Here is a 16,021-nt window from a genome sequence, read left to right on the forward strand (position 1 = left end):
CAGTGAATTCTATTAAGGCAAACAGACAGTCTAGCTAGAGGAGTGCATTAAGAAAATGCCCAATTTCCTTCTGATCCGAGTTTTCTTCGCTCCCAGTCTCTATCAGCTGCCTCAATTCTTTCCTTCCTGCTGCTGGCCTAGACTGGGGGGATGAAGCAAAAGACCAAATTTTTCAAGAAGTGGCTGGCCTCAAGATCTTAACAATGTCTTTTGTTTCCCCTTTAAAGTTAAAGTGTAATTTAGAGGCAAAACGTCAGTAACTTGGCAAAGTATTCACTTTTCACTGGGCACAGACAATGAATGTACCCCGTTCAGTTTCATTTTCTTGGTTCTCATGCATTTACAAGAGGCATCGGGGTTTACAGGCCTGCTAAGTTATATAATTATTTCAGCCAGGGGTTGTTTCTCTCCATTTCTTCAGAAAAACTCCTCATTGAATGACACAATGACATAAGCCAGAAAACAGCTCTGGATTTGTCCTCCAGAAGATCGGCCTGGGGGTCATTTCTGCAGCCTCACAGGAGGCATACAGAACCGAGATGGGAGTTTTCAGTGTGTTCTGGATCATCCCGAATTCCTAATGCCCCCAGCAAATGCCCTGTGAAGCATCAGTAGATGCCCCAGCAGATGCCAGCTACAATTCAGTGAGGCCAAGGAAGCAGGTACTTCCCCAGCAAAGCATTCCAAACAAGTATTGTCCTCAGAGAGTATCACAGAATGATAACCAAGATGGGGCAACCAGGGCTTTGGCACCGGGCACTGAGACCGAAGAGACACCAATACCATGCAGGCTCTTTTAGCAGCTAAAAACAATTGAGCTTAGTATCTAATTAATAAGAATAATTAGTGAAAAAGGGAAGCGACTGCATGCTATGTTTCCCTTTGGCCTCTATGGCAGTAGCCTCTAAGGGTCCCTAGATCTCTGTCCCCAGCTGGTGTCCTGGGGTCTCTCCCCTGAATGGAATTTGTCTTAAAAGGTTGATGGAGGTGGAAATATTTAATGCTTCTTGCTTCAGACAATTGCAATTTCTAGTTGCAGTTCTATATTGTACTGCAAAATGAACAATCTTTCTTATCTTTCCCTTTTTTGGAGGGAGGTTGCTAATGGGTCAGCTCTGGCTTTCCCTTTGTTTTCTCTGGATATCAGAGCCCTGTTAGCAGAAGAAAAGTGGTCTAGGAAGACCCACAGAAGGCACTTACACACACACACACACACAGAGCTGGCTTTGTCCTACATAAATCTAATTCCTGGACAGTAAGAAACCACACTTCATTCATCACACCAGGGAATTCATGGGGCTTGGGTTGTTTACCAGATCCCAGTCTATGCTGCGGAAGAACGTGTGAGACTTGATATCTGAAAATCCCGTTTGTGGCTGGCAACCAAGCCTCTCTTTGGGATCCTAGAAGTCAAAATATAAAAGGGGAAGAAAAAGTCAAGTCAACATTTGCTCTTGCAATTTACTGATGAGCCCTCCCTCCCTGAGTCAAATGAGCTGATGGTTCGCATTGTAACAGAGAAGCTTAAAAGAACCCAACCTCTGCTCACTCCTATACTTCCACACTCAACTGAGATCATATTGGGAAGCACATAGCAGACTGCCTGGCACATAGTAGGGGCTATATAAATCCTCTCCTTCCCTCTCTCCCACATCTTTTTTCTATACTCAAGAAAGGAATCAAAAAAACATTATCACCAAAAATGCCTCCTTTCCTCAAGTCAGAAGCAGCCTTCCCAGCTATGAGAAAATTTGTCTCTTCTCCATATTTTAAACTGAATCTTGGTTTTGCTAAAGGACCAGTTTTCCTTTGGAGAGGGTGTACTGGCAAAACACATGTTCAGGTAAGTACATACAAAATAATTTCTGGGGGTCTGGAACAATCCAGCCAACATAGCAATTGACTGTTATTCAGGAGGCACTGGGGATAGGATTGGAAAGACAGACAAAATGCCAAATAGGCCCCACCTTCCAGGGGCTGACTTTTGGGGAGGGGAAGGGAAGAGAAGGACAGACTATAAGCTGCACACAAATAGAGCATCATTAGAGAGGACTCAGAGATGGGAAAACATGGCGAAGGACGTGCTTCCTGTAAGGGGTGCCCATGAACAAAGTCATGAAGAATTTATAAGACATGGAGCTGAGAACTGGAATGCTCGGATGGAAGTAATGGGTGGAAAGGTGAGTTTGGGGCTTAGAAGGCCTGGAATGTCTGTCCTAGAGGCAGGAAGGGTAATTCATTAAAACATTGTTCTAAAAAAAATTACATATTAATTTTCTCCTCCAATATGCCTGGGGACCCTCATGTTTTCTGCATTATAGTTCTTCCCTGCTGTTAAATTACCAAGAGGAAAATGCCAGATTAACCCCCATCCCCACCCTGCTCATGTGGCAAAAGAACTAGGAACACTTACCTTATTTAAAAATCCTTTCAAGACGTGGGAGGCTTTGACAGAGAGAAATCTGGGGATTCGAATAGGCTTCTCAAGGATAACTAGAGGAGATTGGAAAAAAGGTCTTGAGAAATGCTGCCCCACTTTTCTGTTTTACAAGAATATTCACAAATGAGCCAAAAAGTAAAATTCTAGACCTGCCGTACAACTGTCTACCTTGTGTATCCTTATTCAATCGCATGTGAAGACATGAAAAAAAAAAGCTGCTTTAACCAAATTCAACAAATGGCTAAGAATCTACATGGACCAGTGGGTCCATGGCTCAGCATCTATCGCAGGAGGTCAAAGGCAGAAAGACCAGCCCTAGAACCTCAGTATATTCCAAAGCAGAACTTCTGGGGATTGCAAAGGACTGGAAGTCTAGGGATCAGGGACAGGCTGAAGAAGCCGAGCTCTGTGAATGGAAGGGAACAGGACGGCACACTCTCAGAAACAAGAAAGAAGAGGGAAAATTTAGAGAAACACAGGGAGACTTGTACAAATTGATGTAGAGCAAAGTAAGCAGAGCCAGGAAAGTACTATACAGTGACTAAAACTGCATAAATAAAATGAAATGGGGGAAAAACCCAACAACACAACTTGAAACAATGCTAATGATAAAGCCCAGGCTTATCCCTGGAGGGAGACATGAGGAAACACCCATCCCTCCTTTCACTGGAGAAATGGAGGACGTTGGCTGACCATACTCAATAGACGGTCAGAAATCTCTGTTGTGTTAGTTTTGTGGAATCTTTTTTTTTTTTAATTCTTTGTTAAGGGTTGACTCTGGAGAGAGAGAAGGGCTGTGCTTGGAAATGAAGGTGATATTTTTAAAAAAGGATTATCTATTGAGTATAAAGCACCATTCTAAGTAAGGGCCAGGAACATTAAGATAAACACAATGCCTGCCCTTAAGAAGCTTCCATTCTACTATAATTAATCCCTGTCCCCTTTCCTAGCAAACAAACATTTTTAAGGTGCCTACTATGTGTCAGGCTGTGCTCTAGGTACTGGGTATGCAAAGATTAAAACAAACCAGGACAAGTACTCAAGAAACTCACCAATTTGAACACTGATTTTAGGGTCAAAGGACCTAGGTTCAAATTCTGTCTCTGATAGTTATAGCTCAGAGAAAGTGACACAGCCTCAGTTTCCCCATCTGTAAATTGCTGAGGTTGCACTAGATGGTCTCTAATATTCCCTCCAGCTCAAGGGTTAGGACCATCATGTTTCGCTCCTCCTTGGAGTGGGGAAGGAAGGGACAAAACGTGTATATGTAAGTACATACAAAAATAATTTCTGAGGGTCTGGAACTAGTAACTGGGACAATCAAGAAAGATCTTGTATTGGAAGTGGAACCCAAGCTCGGGAGGGAAGAGAGGAAATCCCAGGTATGGGGGTCAGCCTGGGAAAAAATAGGAGATGAAACTAGAAATGTTCTCTATGTAGAAGAGTGAAACAGGGCAGTTTGACTAGGATGATGAGGCCAGGGAAGGCTATAACATGGAAAAAGCTACTTTCTTCCATGGAGGGCAGCCACTACTACACTCTCACCCAAACCAGCCTTGTATTTATTCATTTTGTACCCATTCCAAAGAGCAGCTAGGGGGCACCATAGTGCACAAGTGTGCTGGGCCTGGAGTCAGGAAGACTCATCTCTGAGTTCAAATCTGGCCTCAGGCACGTGGTAGTTGGGAGACCCTGGACAAGTCACTTCACCCTGTTTACCTTGGTTTCCTCATCTGTAAAATGAGCTGCAGAAAGAAAGCCTCAAATGGGGCCATGGAGAATGGGATAGGACTGAAACAACAAAATTAGAAAACTATATTCCAATGGGCAATTATGATGATGATAATAATAATGGCTAGCCCTTACATAGCACTTTCAGGTCTGCAAAGCACTTTGCAAATCTTATCTCACTTAATCCTCCCAAGAACCCTGGGAGGGAGGGGCTGTTGTGATTATGCCCATTTTACAGATGAGGAAAGAGGCAGAGAGAGCTTCAGTGACTTGCCCAGGGTCACACAACCATAAGTGTCGGAGGGCAGGATTCAAACTGAGCTCGGAGTCCAGCCCTCTATCCCTCGATAAACATCACACAGAAGTTTATAGAAGGATGGTTTTAATTTTTAAAAATACTCTCATTTGGTAATAATTTCTGCCTGCAGCCTGTGTGATCCCAAACAAATCCATTCCTCCCTCAGGGCCTTGTCTCTTCCTCCTTCAGGGTCCCTTTCAGAGCCCAAGGTCAGCCGATGGAAGACGACATTCTACCTGCGTGTCTGTTAAGGCCCAGAAACGCACTGGGGGCACCTACAGAGCCAACAGGACTGGCCTCGGGGGTGCTCAGAGGCCATCCCGTTCCACTCCCTCGTTTTACAGACTGAGGCACACAGAGATGAAGACCTGGCCGGGGTCACCCATATGGTAAAGAGCAGAGAGAAGCTGAATCTGATGCCCTTTCCCGATAGTCTTTGCGAGACGTTTGTCTGGAAATGAGGAGCAGCCTGTTAGCGTGGCCACCACATAGGCTGAATGAGTCCATTCTGAGCTCAGGACCCTGGTTATAAGGCAGGCATTGCGGCCATACTGGTTCAAGTGACACTAAAAAAAAGTAACGAGGCACACAGGACTGAGAGAAAAGGAGGCCTGGGTTCAAATCCTGCCTCTGACAGTGACTATGTGTGTGACCATGAAGAACACATGGCACATTCTGAGCCTCAGTTTTCTCATCTGTAAAATGAGGATAATAATACCCAGAGGACCTACTGTATAGGGTGGCTAGGAGGCTGAAACAGACTGCACATTTTAAATCACTATAGAGACGGCAGCTGTTGTTACAGATTTGTGGTTTCAACAGAGTAGGGAAACTGCAGCGAGAAAACTCCCTCCACCAGTGACAGGTGGTGTATCCTGCCCAGGGCCACATGGCTAGCGGGGAGGTGTCCGAGGGAAGGTCCTGACTCCAAGGCTGAGAGCTCAGCCACTAAACCATCTTCTCTGCCTTGGAATGTAAGCTTCTGAAGGGCAAGACATTACTGTCATCACCATCACCATTATTCATTCATTCATTATTAGCGCCTTGAGGGCAGGGGCTATTATTATTAGCATGATTCATTTTTATCACACAGCGAGTAATTATTTTTAGTAGGATCTGAACTCAGGTCTTCCTGACTCTATCCATAGCAGCACCTAGCTGCCTCTCTGTCAGCTCAGGGCATCCCTGGGGCAGTAGCTGGGCCACAGAAGCTTAAGGACACCAGCTGACTGACTGACGTGCACCAGTGTAGGATGGCATCTGGTTGGCATCTTATAGTTTTGGCTGGGGCACACAGGTAAAGTGACTTATGTAGGGTCACACAGCCAGTAGGGGTCAGAGACAGGATGTGCACTTGGGTCTCCCTGGGTCTGAGGCTAGCATGCCATACAATGAATCCTTCCTCTCATCAGTTATAATGACAATTATTATCACTGTTCAGTGGTACCATGCTTAAGGTACTCTGGAAAATTAAGGTGCAAGAGATTTTTCTAGTCTCGTTTTCAGATTGGGGCTTAAAATACAGAGGACTTCATGGGTTTCAAGGTAAAGCTTTGAGATATATACCTTCAAGTAGAAGGCAGACCCCCTGGTTACCACGTTCATACCTTTCCCAGCACTTTGGGAGTACATAGAAAAGTCCACATCTACAAGGCCTTCTTCGGTTTAACAGATAAGTGGTGCAATGGGTAGAACATCAGCCTCAGATTCAGGAAGACAGACCTGTGTTCGAATTCTGCCTCAGACACTGACTAGTTGTAACTCCAGGCAAGTCACTTAACTTCCACCTGCCTCATCTGTAAAATGGGATAATAACAGCACCTCCCTCCCAAATGTAATGAAGATAAAATGAAATAAGATTTTGAAGTATGACTGTTAGCTGTAATTAGTATTCTAACTCCTGGAACCGCAGTAAGTCAGCTCATGCACTTTGTAAAGTGCCTTACTATGTGCCAGGCACTGACCAGGTCCACCAAGAAATGCAAAAGAAGAGTCCCTGTCCTCAGAGAGTTCGCAGCCTGACAAAGGAGACAACGTGCACACACGTATGTCTGAACAAGGCACTGACGGGATGAATGGGGAATGATCCCCAGAGGGAGGGCGCTGGAATGGAGAGGGGCGAGAGAAGGCTTCCTGGAGGAAGTGGGATTTTAACTGGGACATGAAGGAAGCCAGGGAAACGGAGATGAGGCAGGGGAGCATGCCAAGCACGGGGTGCAGCCAGGGGAAATGCCCAGACCTGGGAGATGGAGGGTCTCATCTGAAGAACAATGAGGAGGCCAGTCACTGGATTGCCCAGGGAGGGGTAGGGTGTGGTGGGGGAGAATGATGGAAGGCATAAGAAGTTAGGAAGAGCAAGAGGGCAGGGTAGAAAAGGCTTTGAATGCCAATTAGGGGATTTTATATTGCATCCTGGAAGTAATAGTAAACTGGAGTTTAGTGAGCTGGGGGTGAACACGGTCAGGCCTGGCCTTGAAAATCACTATGATCGGGGCAGCTAGGTGGTACAGTAGATAGAGCACTGGCCCTGAAGTCAGGGGGACCTGAGTTAAAATCTGGCCTCAGACCAAACACTTGACACTTACTAGCTGTGTGAGCCTGGGCAAGTCACTTAACCCCAATTGCCTTAAAAAAAATCACTATGGTGGCTGAATGGAGACAAGGTGGGAGTGCGGAGAGACCTGAGGCAGGCAGACCCCCAAACAGCTATTGCAATAGTCCAAGGATGAGGTGATGAGGGCCTGGATCGGGATGGGAGAAGTGTCAGAGGAGAGAAGGAGGCATATTCAAGAGATGTGAAGATAAAATTGATAGGAGCTAGCAACAGACTGAATATGGAGGATGAGAAAAATATTGTTATCTGAAACTCGGAGAGCTTGGGAGAAAGCTCTGTTTCTAAGCTTGACAGACCCTCCTGGGGCACCATCCTCCCCATCCTTAGTGCCAGGCGTGCATGCATACACGTACCTTGGAAGAGGTAATCTTCAGTGTTCATGTCCGGATTGTCTGTGATGATATCAAATGGCGATCTTCCCGCCATCATCTCAAACATCAGGACGCCAAGGGCCCACCAGTCCACACTGAACCCTGGGGATAGGGCAAGAACCAATCAACCAACCAATTAATTAACAATTGTGTGTGAAGTACTACTACTGGGGGGGGGGTGCCCCGTAACAGGTGATGGTGATATATGGGCAAAAAATGAAATAAAGCTAATGTTCTCCTGGGGGAGGGGGGGGGGGTGTGAGGGTGGGTCCCATCATGCAATCAAGCTACAAGAATTTAAGCACATATTATATACCAAGCACTCTACCATTCCTGGGAAACTGCTGTCAGGCAATTTGGGAATTCCATCTCCCACCACCAAACCTTTGTCCTTCCCCTTCTCCATGCCTAGAATGCTCTCCCTCTTCTCCTCTGCATTATAGAATCCTAACTTTCAAAGCAGTTTGGGTGCCACCTGATGGATCTCCCTCCTCCCTTTTCCCCCTAGTTATTACTGTTTTCTCCATCTTGACATGCTGCCTCTCCAACTGTGAACACAACATATTCCACACTGCTCTACTCCTTCATAGACTGTAAGCTCCTTAAGGGCAAGGATTCTTTTATATTTATATGCCCAATGCCCAGTCCAGTCAACGTCTGACACATAGCAGGTGCTTGTGAAGTGTTTGTTGAAATGACTTGATTTGTGCCTTGAAGAGAGTAGGATCCAGGGATGAAGATGCCAGGGATGGCCGTTCCCAGAGAAGCACTCTGCGGGGCAAACATGAGACTTCTGGCCAGGAGAGAACATGGGAACAAACCTTGGTCCCTCACTACCTAGACCAGACATCCTTTAAGACTGTCCAATCCTCCTGGCTCCGATGTTCTGTTTGGCCAGCAAACTTTCCAGGATGAATTCATTTCCCCAGGTTACTCAGGACCAGAAAAAGGGTGCTCACAAGAGGGATGGGCTGGCTCTTCCATGTTCTGGTTACTGGGAAGGAAGAGCCCCAAGAAGCACCATGGGGTGGTGAACAGAGAGCTGGATGTGCAGTCAGGAAGACCTGGGTTACATTGGGTAGCAGTATTCTGCTCCCTCCAAAGTACCTTAACTTAGTAACACAGAGACCTCAAAGCCCCATAGCCACACGGGTCAGCCTTGGCGGCACTTGCTGAGGAGGCTGTCGAGGGCAGTTCTCATTTAGGGACAGGTTACACGTGATGCTCGGCGGTCCAGCCCAGGATTCAGAGACGCCTCAACGAGCAGGACTGAGTAAGACGAGAAGGAAAATCTGGGGACATTTTAGCATCGACCTACCGTACTCTTCTCCCCTTAGGATTTCTGGGGCAATGTAATTCGGCGTCCCACAGAAAGTGCTTGTTGTATCACCGGGACCCAATCCTTCCTGTGGGGACAAATCATTGCAAGTGTTACTGAACAAAACCTCGATGTCCTCCCCGCCCTTCACCCCAACACACACACCATGGAACCCTAAGGCTGTCAAATCCAGGATTTGGAAAATGTACCTAGATCAACTAAATTGCCAGCTCATTATAATGTGGTTCGCTAATGCTGGATACCTAAAAGTCATTCAAAACACTAATAGTTATTCTGCCTTAACATTAGAAAGTAAATGTAAAAGGTAGATGGAATGATATAGGCTAGACAAACTCAGGAGGGAAATTTGACATCACAGAGACTTGGTGGAGGGGAAGGGGAACCCCACTTGGACTGGAATGTGGGTAATACCTTATTTAAAAAAAAAGACAGGTAAGATAAAAATGGAGGGGGTTGTACATTCAGAAAGTCTTAATTCTTCACTTGGGTTGTGACAAAATCTAGGAACCAGAGAGAGAAAGCATGGTGGGGAGACAGCACTGGGTAGAGATCAATGGAAGAAGAAAAAAGAGAAGTGATTTAGTCATGAATGTACTACAGACCGCCTAGACAGAAAGAAGCTATAAGGTGTTCAGGAAATAGATCAATAGTCCAGCAAACAGGGATCAAATAATAATGATAGGGGACTTAATTTATCAAGAACTGGAATGCTCTCTGTGTCTGTGTTCAAGAAAAAGGAGCTAATTCTTTTTTTTTTTTTAACAGCTAATTCTTAACTTGTATGAGGGCTATTTTCATTCTTCAAAAGGTGAAAGAACCAACAAGGGGATTCTCTGCATCCATGGTCACTACCAGAGAGGAAGTGGTGGCTGGAGTGGAAGCACTGAGAAGCACAGCGTTGCCTTCTCCCTGCTAGAGTCTGTGGAAGAGGCAGGAAGGTTCACTCTGGTGTGCAACCTCCATTTTGGTGGAAAAAATTACAAAGGGTGTAAAGGAAGAAGAAAGAGCTGAGGCTGGTCAGGGAAACAAGCACCCGTAAAAAGAGTTTTCAGAATTTTCTGAAAAGCTCTACCGGTGGAAAAAAGGGGAGGGCCAAAGAAGAATTAGGTCTGCTGCTTGGGGTGGATGGGATAGTGATAAGTGATGACACAGAGGCAGGTGGCTAAGCTGCTCAAGCCTTATTTTGCTCCTGATTTCTCTGCCAATGACCTTTACACTAGAAATGTCAGAACAAAAGTGACTAACAGGGAACTGATACCCAGGATAGGTGAAGAGATGGTCAGCGAGTCCCTCACTGCCCTTGGTAAATTTTATTCACCCAGCCCAGATCTTCTGGTACTGAAAGAGCAGACAGCTGTGATGGCCGAGCCTCTGTTGGGGATAATGTCAAAGATCGTGGAAAAAACAAGAGAGCGAGCACAATATGGGAGAAAGGTGAATGTCCTGATTTAAAAGAAAAGAAAAGAAAAAAGAAAAGAAAAGAGAAAAGAAAAGAAAAGAAAAGAAAAGAAAAGAAAAGAAAAGAAAAGAAAAGAAAAGAAAAGAAAACCAAAAGAGCCTATAATCAGCCCAGGAAACAACATCAATTCCTGAGGAAGTTCTGGAATGTATCATTAAAAAAAAAATGGTTGATGTTGGTGGAGCTAGGTGGCACAGTGGATAGAGCCTTGGAGTCAGGAGGACCTGAGTTCAAATCTGACCTCAGACACTTGACACTTACTAGCTATGTGTCACTTAACCCCATTGCCCAGCCCCCCCCCCCCAAAAAAGAAAAAGTTGGTGAATACCTAGAAAGGGAAGCAGCAATTATGAAAAGTCAGCCTAGCTTCATCAAGAATGGGTCATGCCAGTCTAACTACCCACTTCCTTCTTCGGCAGGATTATTAAACCAGAAGATAGGGGAATGCTGTGCATACGGCAAAACTTTTGATAAAGTTGCTTCTACTGTTCTTTTGGAAAAGATGGAATGATATAGGCTAGATAATCATACAAATCGATATTCAGAATTAATTGAATAATGGGATTAAAAGTAGTCAACTCTGAGGTCAGCGTGGCAAGAAGTCTCCAGCGGAATGCCCCAGGGATCTGGTTGTCACTTGGTGCCGTGTCATATTCAGGCAAAGGTAGAGATGGCACGCCTCATCAAATTATGTCAAGTGACACAAATCCAAGAGGGCCAGCTAACACCCCGGGTGACAGGCAGGATCTACGAAGGGCACGACAGGTTAGAACACGGTAAGATGAAATTCAATAAGGAAAACGTCAAGTCGCACACCTGAGTTCAAGAAAGTGACTTCACAAGAAGATACCGGGGAGGAATGGTTGGCCATCAGGTGTTTCCAGTCTTCTTATAGCTGACCTGACCCCCCTCTGTTCTACAATCCAGTGACACTGGCTGCCTGCCTGTTCCTCACACAAGACCCTCTCCTCACTCTGGGCATTTTTGCTCTCCCTCCTCATCTCTGCCTATCTGCTTCCCTGGCTTCCTTCAAGTCCTGTGTAAAATCCCACCTCTTACAAAAAGTCTCTCCCCTTCCCACTGCATTCTAGTGCCTTCCCTCTGCTGAGGGAATCATTTCACTGTTTCTACATCACACTGTGCACTCCACGAAGGCAGCGGCTGTTTTTTGCCTTTCTTTGTATACTCAGCACTTAGCACAGTGCCCGGAACACAAGAAGTCCTTTAAAAATGTCTCTTGATTGACTGACGTGGATGGTAGAGGGCTGACCCAATGTGGAATGGGCTGCCTTGGGAGGGTGTGGGATGTCCCCTCCCAGAAGGACTTCAACTAGTCGTTGGATGACAGGGAGGTTATATCTGGTCCTTCAGGGGTAAAGTTCTCATCACAAGAAAGAGACACAGACCCAGGCAGAGGCAAACGAGCAAGCACACAAGCTGAAGCCCAGACAAACGCGTGCGCAAGGAGGCTGATCGGTGGACAAACAGGCAGACACACACCGATCCACTCCCGCACTGGCAGATGAACCAGAGGCAGAAGCTTGCCCAGGTAAACAGTGGCATGGATGTAATGCAGAAGCAGGCACACAGGGCACGTGGAGGCGGCTAGCATCCCACGATCCGACTATGTCCCAGAGGCACATGGCGGACCCAGCCAGGCAGAAATCCACACGGACAAGGTCACTTACCTTGCACATGCCATAGTCTGTTAATTTGATGTGACCTTCAGCATCTAAGAGGACATTATCTAGTTTTAAGTCCCTGTAGATAATTCCCCGTTCGTGGAGGAAATTTAGAGCAATACATATTTCAGCAGCATAAAACCTTGGAGGGAAAAAACAAACCCGAAAAGCTATCAACGTCTCGTAGCTCCTGGAGGTGACAAGACCCAATTCACAATTCAAAGGGAGAGATTCATGACTTCTAAAAAGAGAGAGCCAGCTAAGAGTGAGCTAGGGGCAAGAAAGGAGGGCCCAATGTCGTTTCTCTTACAGCACAGAGGAGTTTTTAAAAAGTTTTCTCAAAATAACCAGGTGAGATTGATGGCTTTTTGCCTTCATTCAGTCCAGCCCTTGCTAATCCATTCTCGTTGGTATCAAAAATTCCAAGCTGCCCTGTCAGATTCAGGTCATTAACCCGAATTGCAGTTTGAACCTGCCATCGGCCCTTCTCGGTTGCAAAGTTAAGTCAAGATGAATGAGGTACCAGAGACATCACTCAGCCCCTGCAGGGAGCTGGGTGCCAAGGAGATGGCCCCTGAGCTCCATTCAACAGAAATCCAGCCCAGCTCAGCAAGTGGTGCTGGGCTTGGGACACAAAATGCACTCCAATAATATTTGTTAAACTGGACTAGTGACTTGTAGTGAGTGACAGAGATAGAGACAATCTAACATAACCTTCTCATTTTACAGAGAAAGAAACTGAGGTGGAGAGAGGAAATGACTTGGGCAAGCATATAGCAACACGGGGATTTGAACCCAGCTCCTCAGACTGCAAGTTCAGCAGGTTTCTTCCTACCTTCACTTAACTGTGACTTATTTATCACAGAGGCAGGGTAGGCTTGGGAGAGGGAATGTCTTGATGTTAGCAGGACCTGGGTTCAAATCTGCCTCTGAAACTTAAAAGATGCCAATCTGGACAGATCTGGCTTGAGTCTCATTTACTAAATCATAGGCAGGTTGGGATTTACACATGTGTCCCACACTAAGGAAATCAGATTGTGTATTTTTAAAAAACAATCTTAGAAAATTACACTTAATAGAACCATTCATACCTTTCCCTCCTCTCTTTCTCCTCCCATCCCCAGCTCCCAAAGTTTTTGTTTTGTTTCATTTTCCTCTTCTTACAAATGAGATAGTCTGGTCTAGTGTGGATGGTAAAGAGAGCTGGCCTTGAAGCCTGGGATATCCGAGTTCCATCCTCTCTCAGGCCACACACTGGCTGTGAGACCTTGGACAGGTCTTTTAATATCTCACTGCTTGAGGCAACCCCCTAAATGGCTCTAAACTGTAGAGAAGGGGCCAACTTGAATTGGCAAAGTGAGTTTCCCCATCCAGGAGGTCCCTATACCAAAGAAACCACAGCTATAGTTCCTATTCCTGTGCCTTCTTGTGAACAAGAATGACAGGTATAATGACAGGGAGGCAATCGGGGTTAAGTGACTTGCCCAGAGTCACACAGCTAGTAAATGTCCGAGGCCGCATTTGAACTCAGGTCCTCTTGACTCAAGGGCTAGTGCTTCATCCATTACAGCATCACCTAGCTACCTCACTGTTTAAAAAAATGTGGGAATGCTAAAACAGGGGTACATTAGAGGGGGACCCATGAGGTCCCTCCTAGCTCAGACAGATCTAATCTTCCCTGCGTACGTACACACACACACACACACACACACACACACACACACACACACACACAGAGTTGTGTATTTAACAGAACTCTGTGCCTAAGATCAGTAATACCAGCACAAACCCTGTCCAGGTGACCTGCGCCAAGTCACCTTAATGTCTCTGAGCCTCAGTTTCTTCATTCATAAAATTGGGCTAATGGCACCTAGCTCCCAGGGCTATTGTGAAAATAAGAGATAATATCTGTAAAATGCTTAGAGAACCAAGTTTAAAAAGATGGGTAGAGAGATGGGGCAGTGATTAAGCACAATTCTTCATTAGCATTCTATCCAAACAGCATCTGGTTTTCCAATTGTCATCGATGACAACACCAGGGATAGGGCGCTGCCTGCAACATACCTGGCGTGCTCCTCCGGAAGCTTTCTTTGCCTTTGCATATGAAACATGAGATCCCCTCCATTCACGTACTCGATGACAAGGAATAACCTGGAAGAGAGAAGATCTCATGAGCAGCAGGCAGTGAGCTCCCCCGGGGAAGAAGGAACTTGGATGTTTCCGGCACAATTCAATCTGCAGCAGCTTAGATATGATGAGGAAACCATATTGCAGGGGAGGAAAAGAACCCACCAAGAAAAATACTTTAGCAGAAGTTTCATAAGCCACCCTCTACAGACAACTGGAAATGAACCTTAAAGGAACGAGACTTTTAAAAAATCTTAAACCAAACCAAAACGTATATTGGAATGAGCACCATTTTGTTTGAAGCAGTCACCTGGATGATGCCCTGTTTATCCCCTTAAGGAGACCATTTGCTCCCAATATTTTGTAAATATGTTTGTTTTTAAAGGAGCTGCACATTCTTTAGGTTTACTTGCAATTTCCAGACTCAGCACTCCATTACTCATTTCTTTGCACAAGCTACCCACCAATGTCTAGAATGCCTTCCCTCATCATAGCCGTCTCTCCAAATCGTGAGGGGCTTTCGAGGACCATATGGGATGCCTCTTTGTAGGGAAAGCCTTTCCAGATCCCCTTGAGCGTTGGCGGCTTCACCCTCTTCAAAGTGGCTTGTATTTATTTCTCTTTGTACATGTTGCTGGCCCTTGACAGAATACAAGCTCCCTGAGGTCAGGAGCCATTTCCTGTTTTGTTTTTGAGCCTTGGCATGAAGGTAGGTGCTAAATAAATCCTTGCTGGATTTAATGAAATAGAATGATCCCATTCCAAAGAAGGCTGTGATTCGAGCCCATAATCTTGGGGATCTTGTGATTGGCTGAAGTTCATTCACCACGCGTATCTTGCAGGAAGGGGGAAGAGCAGCACGTACAACCATTCCTCCCAGGCACCAAGCGTGAAGTGATGAAGACGCCCAGATACCAAGAGCCTTTAGTCCAAGAGACTTTTGGATTTCCGTGTGCCTATCAAGCTAGATCTTCACTCAAATATTCTTGGTGGAGAAACTGGGGATGCTAAATGGGGCCATTCTAGCAATCAGGAGACAGAAATTTCTGTCCCTTGAACATGCATGCAATTTGCTGAAACAGTTCCACGTCATTTGGCATCGGGCTGGGTGAACAAAGCTGGTTGGCTAGGCTTTTGGATGAACAACACGGTCCGACAGGAGCTGACCCACTCACTCTGAAGGAGATTCCCGATGTCGAGGCCCCAGGGGACTTTGAGCCCCAGCAGCCTCCCAGGACTGTGATGCTCATCTCCAGCCTCCAGGCCTTGGCATTGATTCCATGCCTGGAATGCCTTCCTTCCTCTACCTTGGTCTCTTGGAACTCCCAGCTCCCCTCAAGGCTCAGCTCCAGTGTCTACAAATGGCCTCTCCTGATTCCCCCCACCCCACGCCCCTAGTTATCAATACTCACCGTCTCCAAATCCCCAGAACTTATTTGCTCTATTCCCTGTCTTTACCCATCGGTGGGGTGGGCAGGTTGCATCTAGTCTACTAAGACGTTAAGGTGCTGGTTGGCAGGGGCTGCCTTTCTTTTAATAGGCACTCAATTAATGCTTATGGATTGACCAATTGTGTCCCCAGAACCTAACACAGTGCTTGGCACACAGGAGGTGCTTACATAAATGTCAGCGAGGCTTCTCATTATTAATGAGATCACAGATGTATTGGAGAACATGGAAGGCACATGGCATTTTGGGGGTATGTCTGGACTTGATTTGATCACATTTGGAGAACTCAGAAACAGACACAAATGGAAAAGGCAACATCTGAACCTTTCAGAAATGCTGTCTCTTATCTCATGACAGCGTCCTTCTGACCTCCCCTCTCACTCAAGCAGAGTCAGCATCCACTCACTGTAAAACACAGACCAGCCATAGAAACTCTGCTTGTTCCCAATTATCTGTGCTGGTATAAGGCAGCTGTGGCTGGGAGAGAGAGGCCAGGGCCTTATCTGGACTA

General features: G+C 45.9%; 1 protein-coding gene across 3 annotated transcripts in view; it reads right to left on the reverse strand.

Moving 5' to 3' along the window:
- The window catches only part of PRKCZ (protein kinase C zeta), a 234,859-nt gene that overhangs the window by 11,122 nt on the left and 207,716 nt on the right, over positions 1 to 16,021 (reverse strand). For all 3 annotated transcript variants that reach the window (XM_020975890.2, XM_020975897.2, XM_020975901.2), the window contains 6 exons: positions 13,999 to 14,085; positions 11,941 to 12,076; positions 8,773 to 8,860; positions 7,437 to 7,556; positions 2,414 to 2,493; positions 1,314 to 1,403 (listed from right to left, as the gene is read on the reverse strand). In XM_020975890.2, the coding sequence (XP_020831549.1) occupies positions 1,314 to 1,403; positions 2,414 to 2,493; positions 7,437 to 7,556; positions 8,773 to 8,860; positions 11,941 to 12,076; positions 13,999 to 14,085 (601 nt within the window). The remainder of the gene's footprint in view (positions 1 to 1,313; positions 1,404 to 2,413; positions 2,494 to 7,436; positions 7,557 to 8,772; positions 8,861 to 11,940; positions 12,077 to 13,998; positions 14,086 to 16,021) is intronic.

Source organism: Phascolarctos cinereus, unplaced genomic scaffold (assembly GCF_003287225.1).
Source record: "Phascolarctos cinereus isolate Bilbo 61053 unplaced genomic scaffold, phaCin_HiC Scaffold_726;HRSCAF=1367, whole genome shotgun sequence".
NCBI lineage: Eukaryota > Metazoa > Chordata > Mammalia > Diprotodontia > Phascolarctidae > Phascolarctos > Phascolarctos cinereus.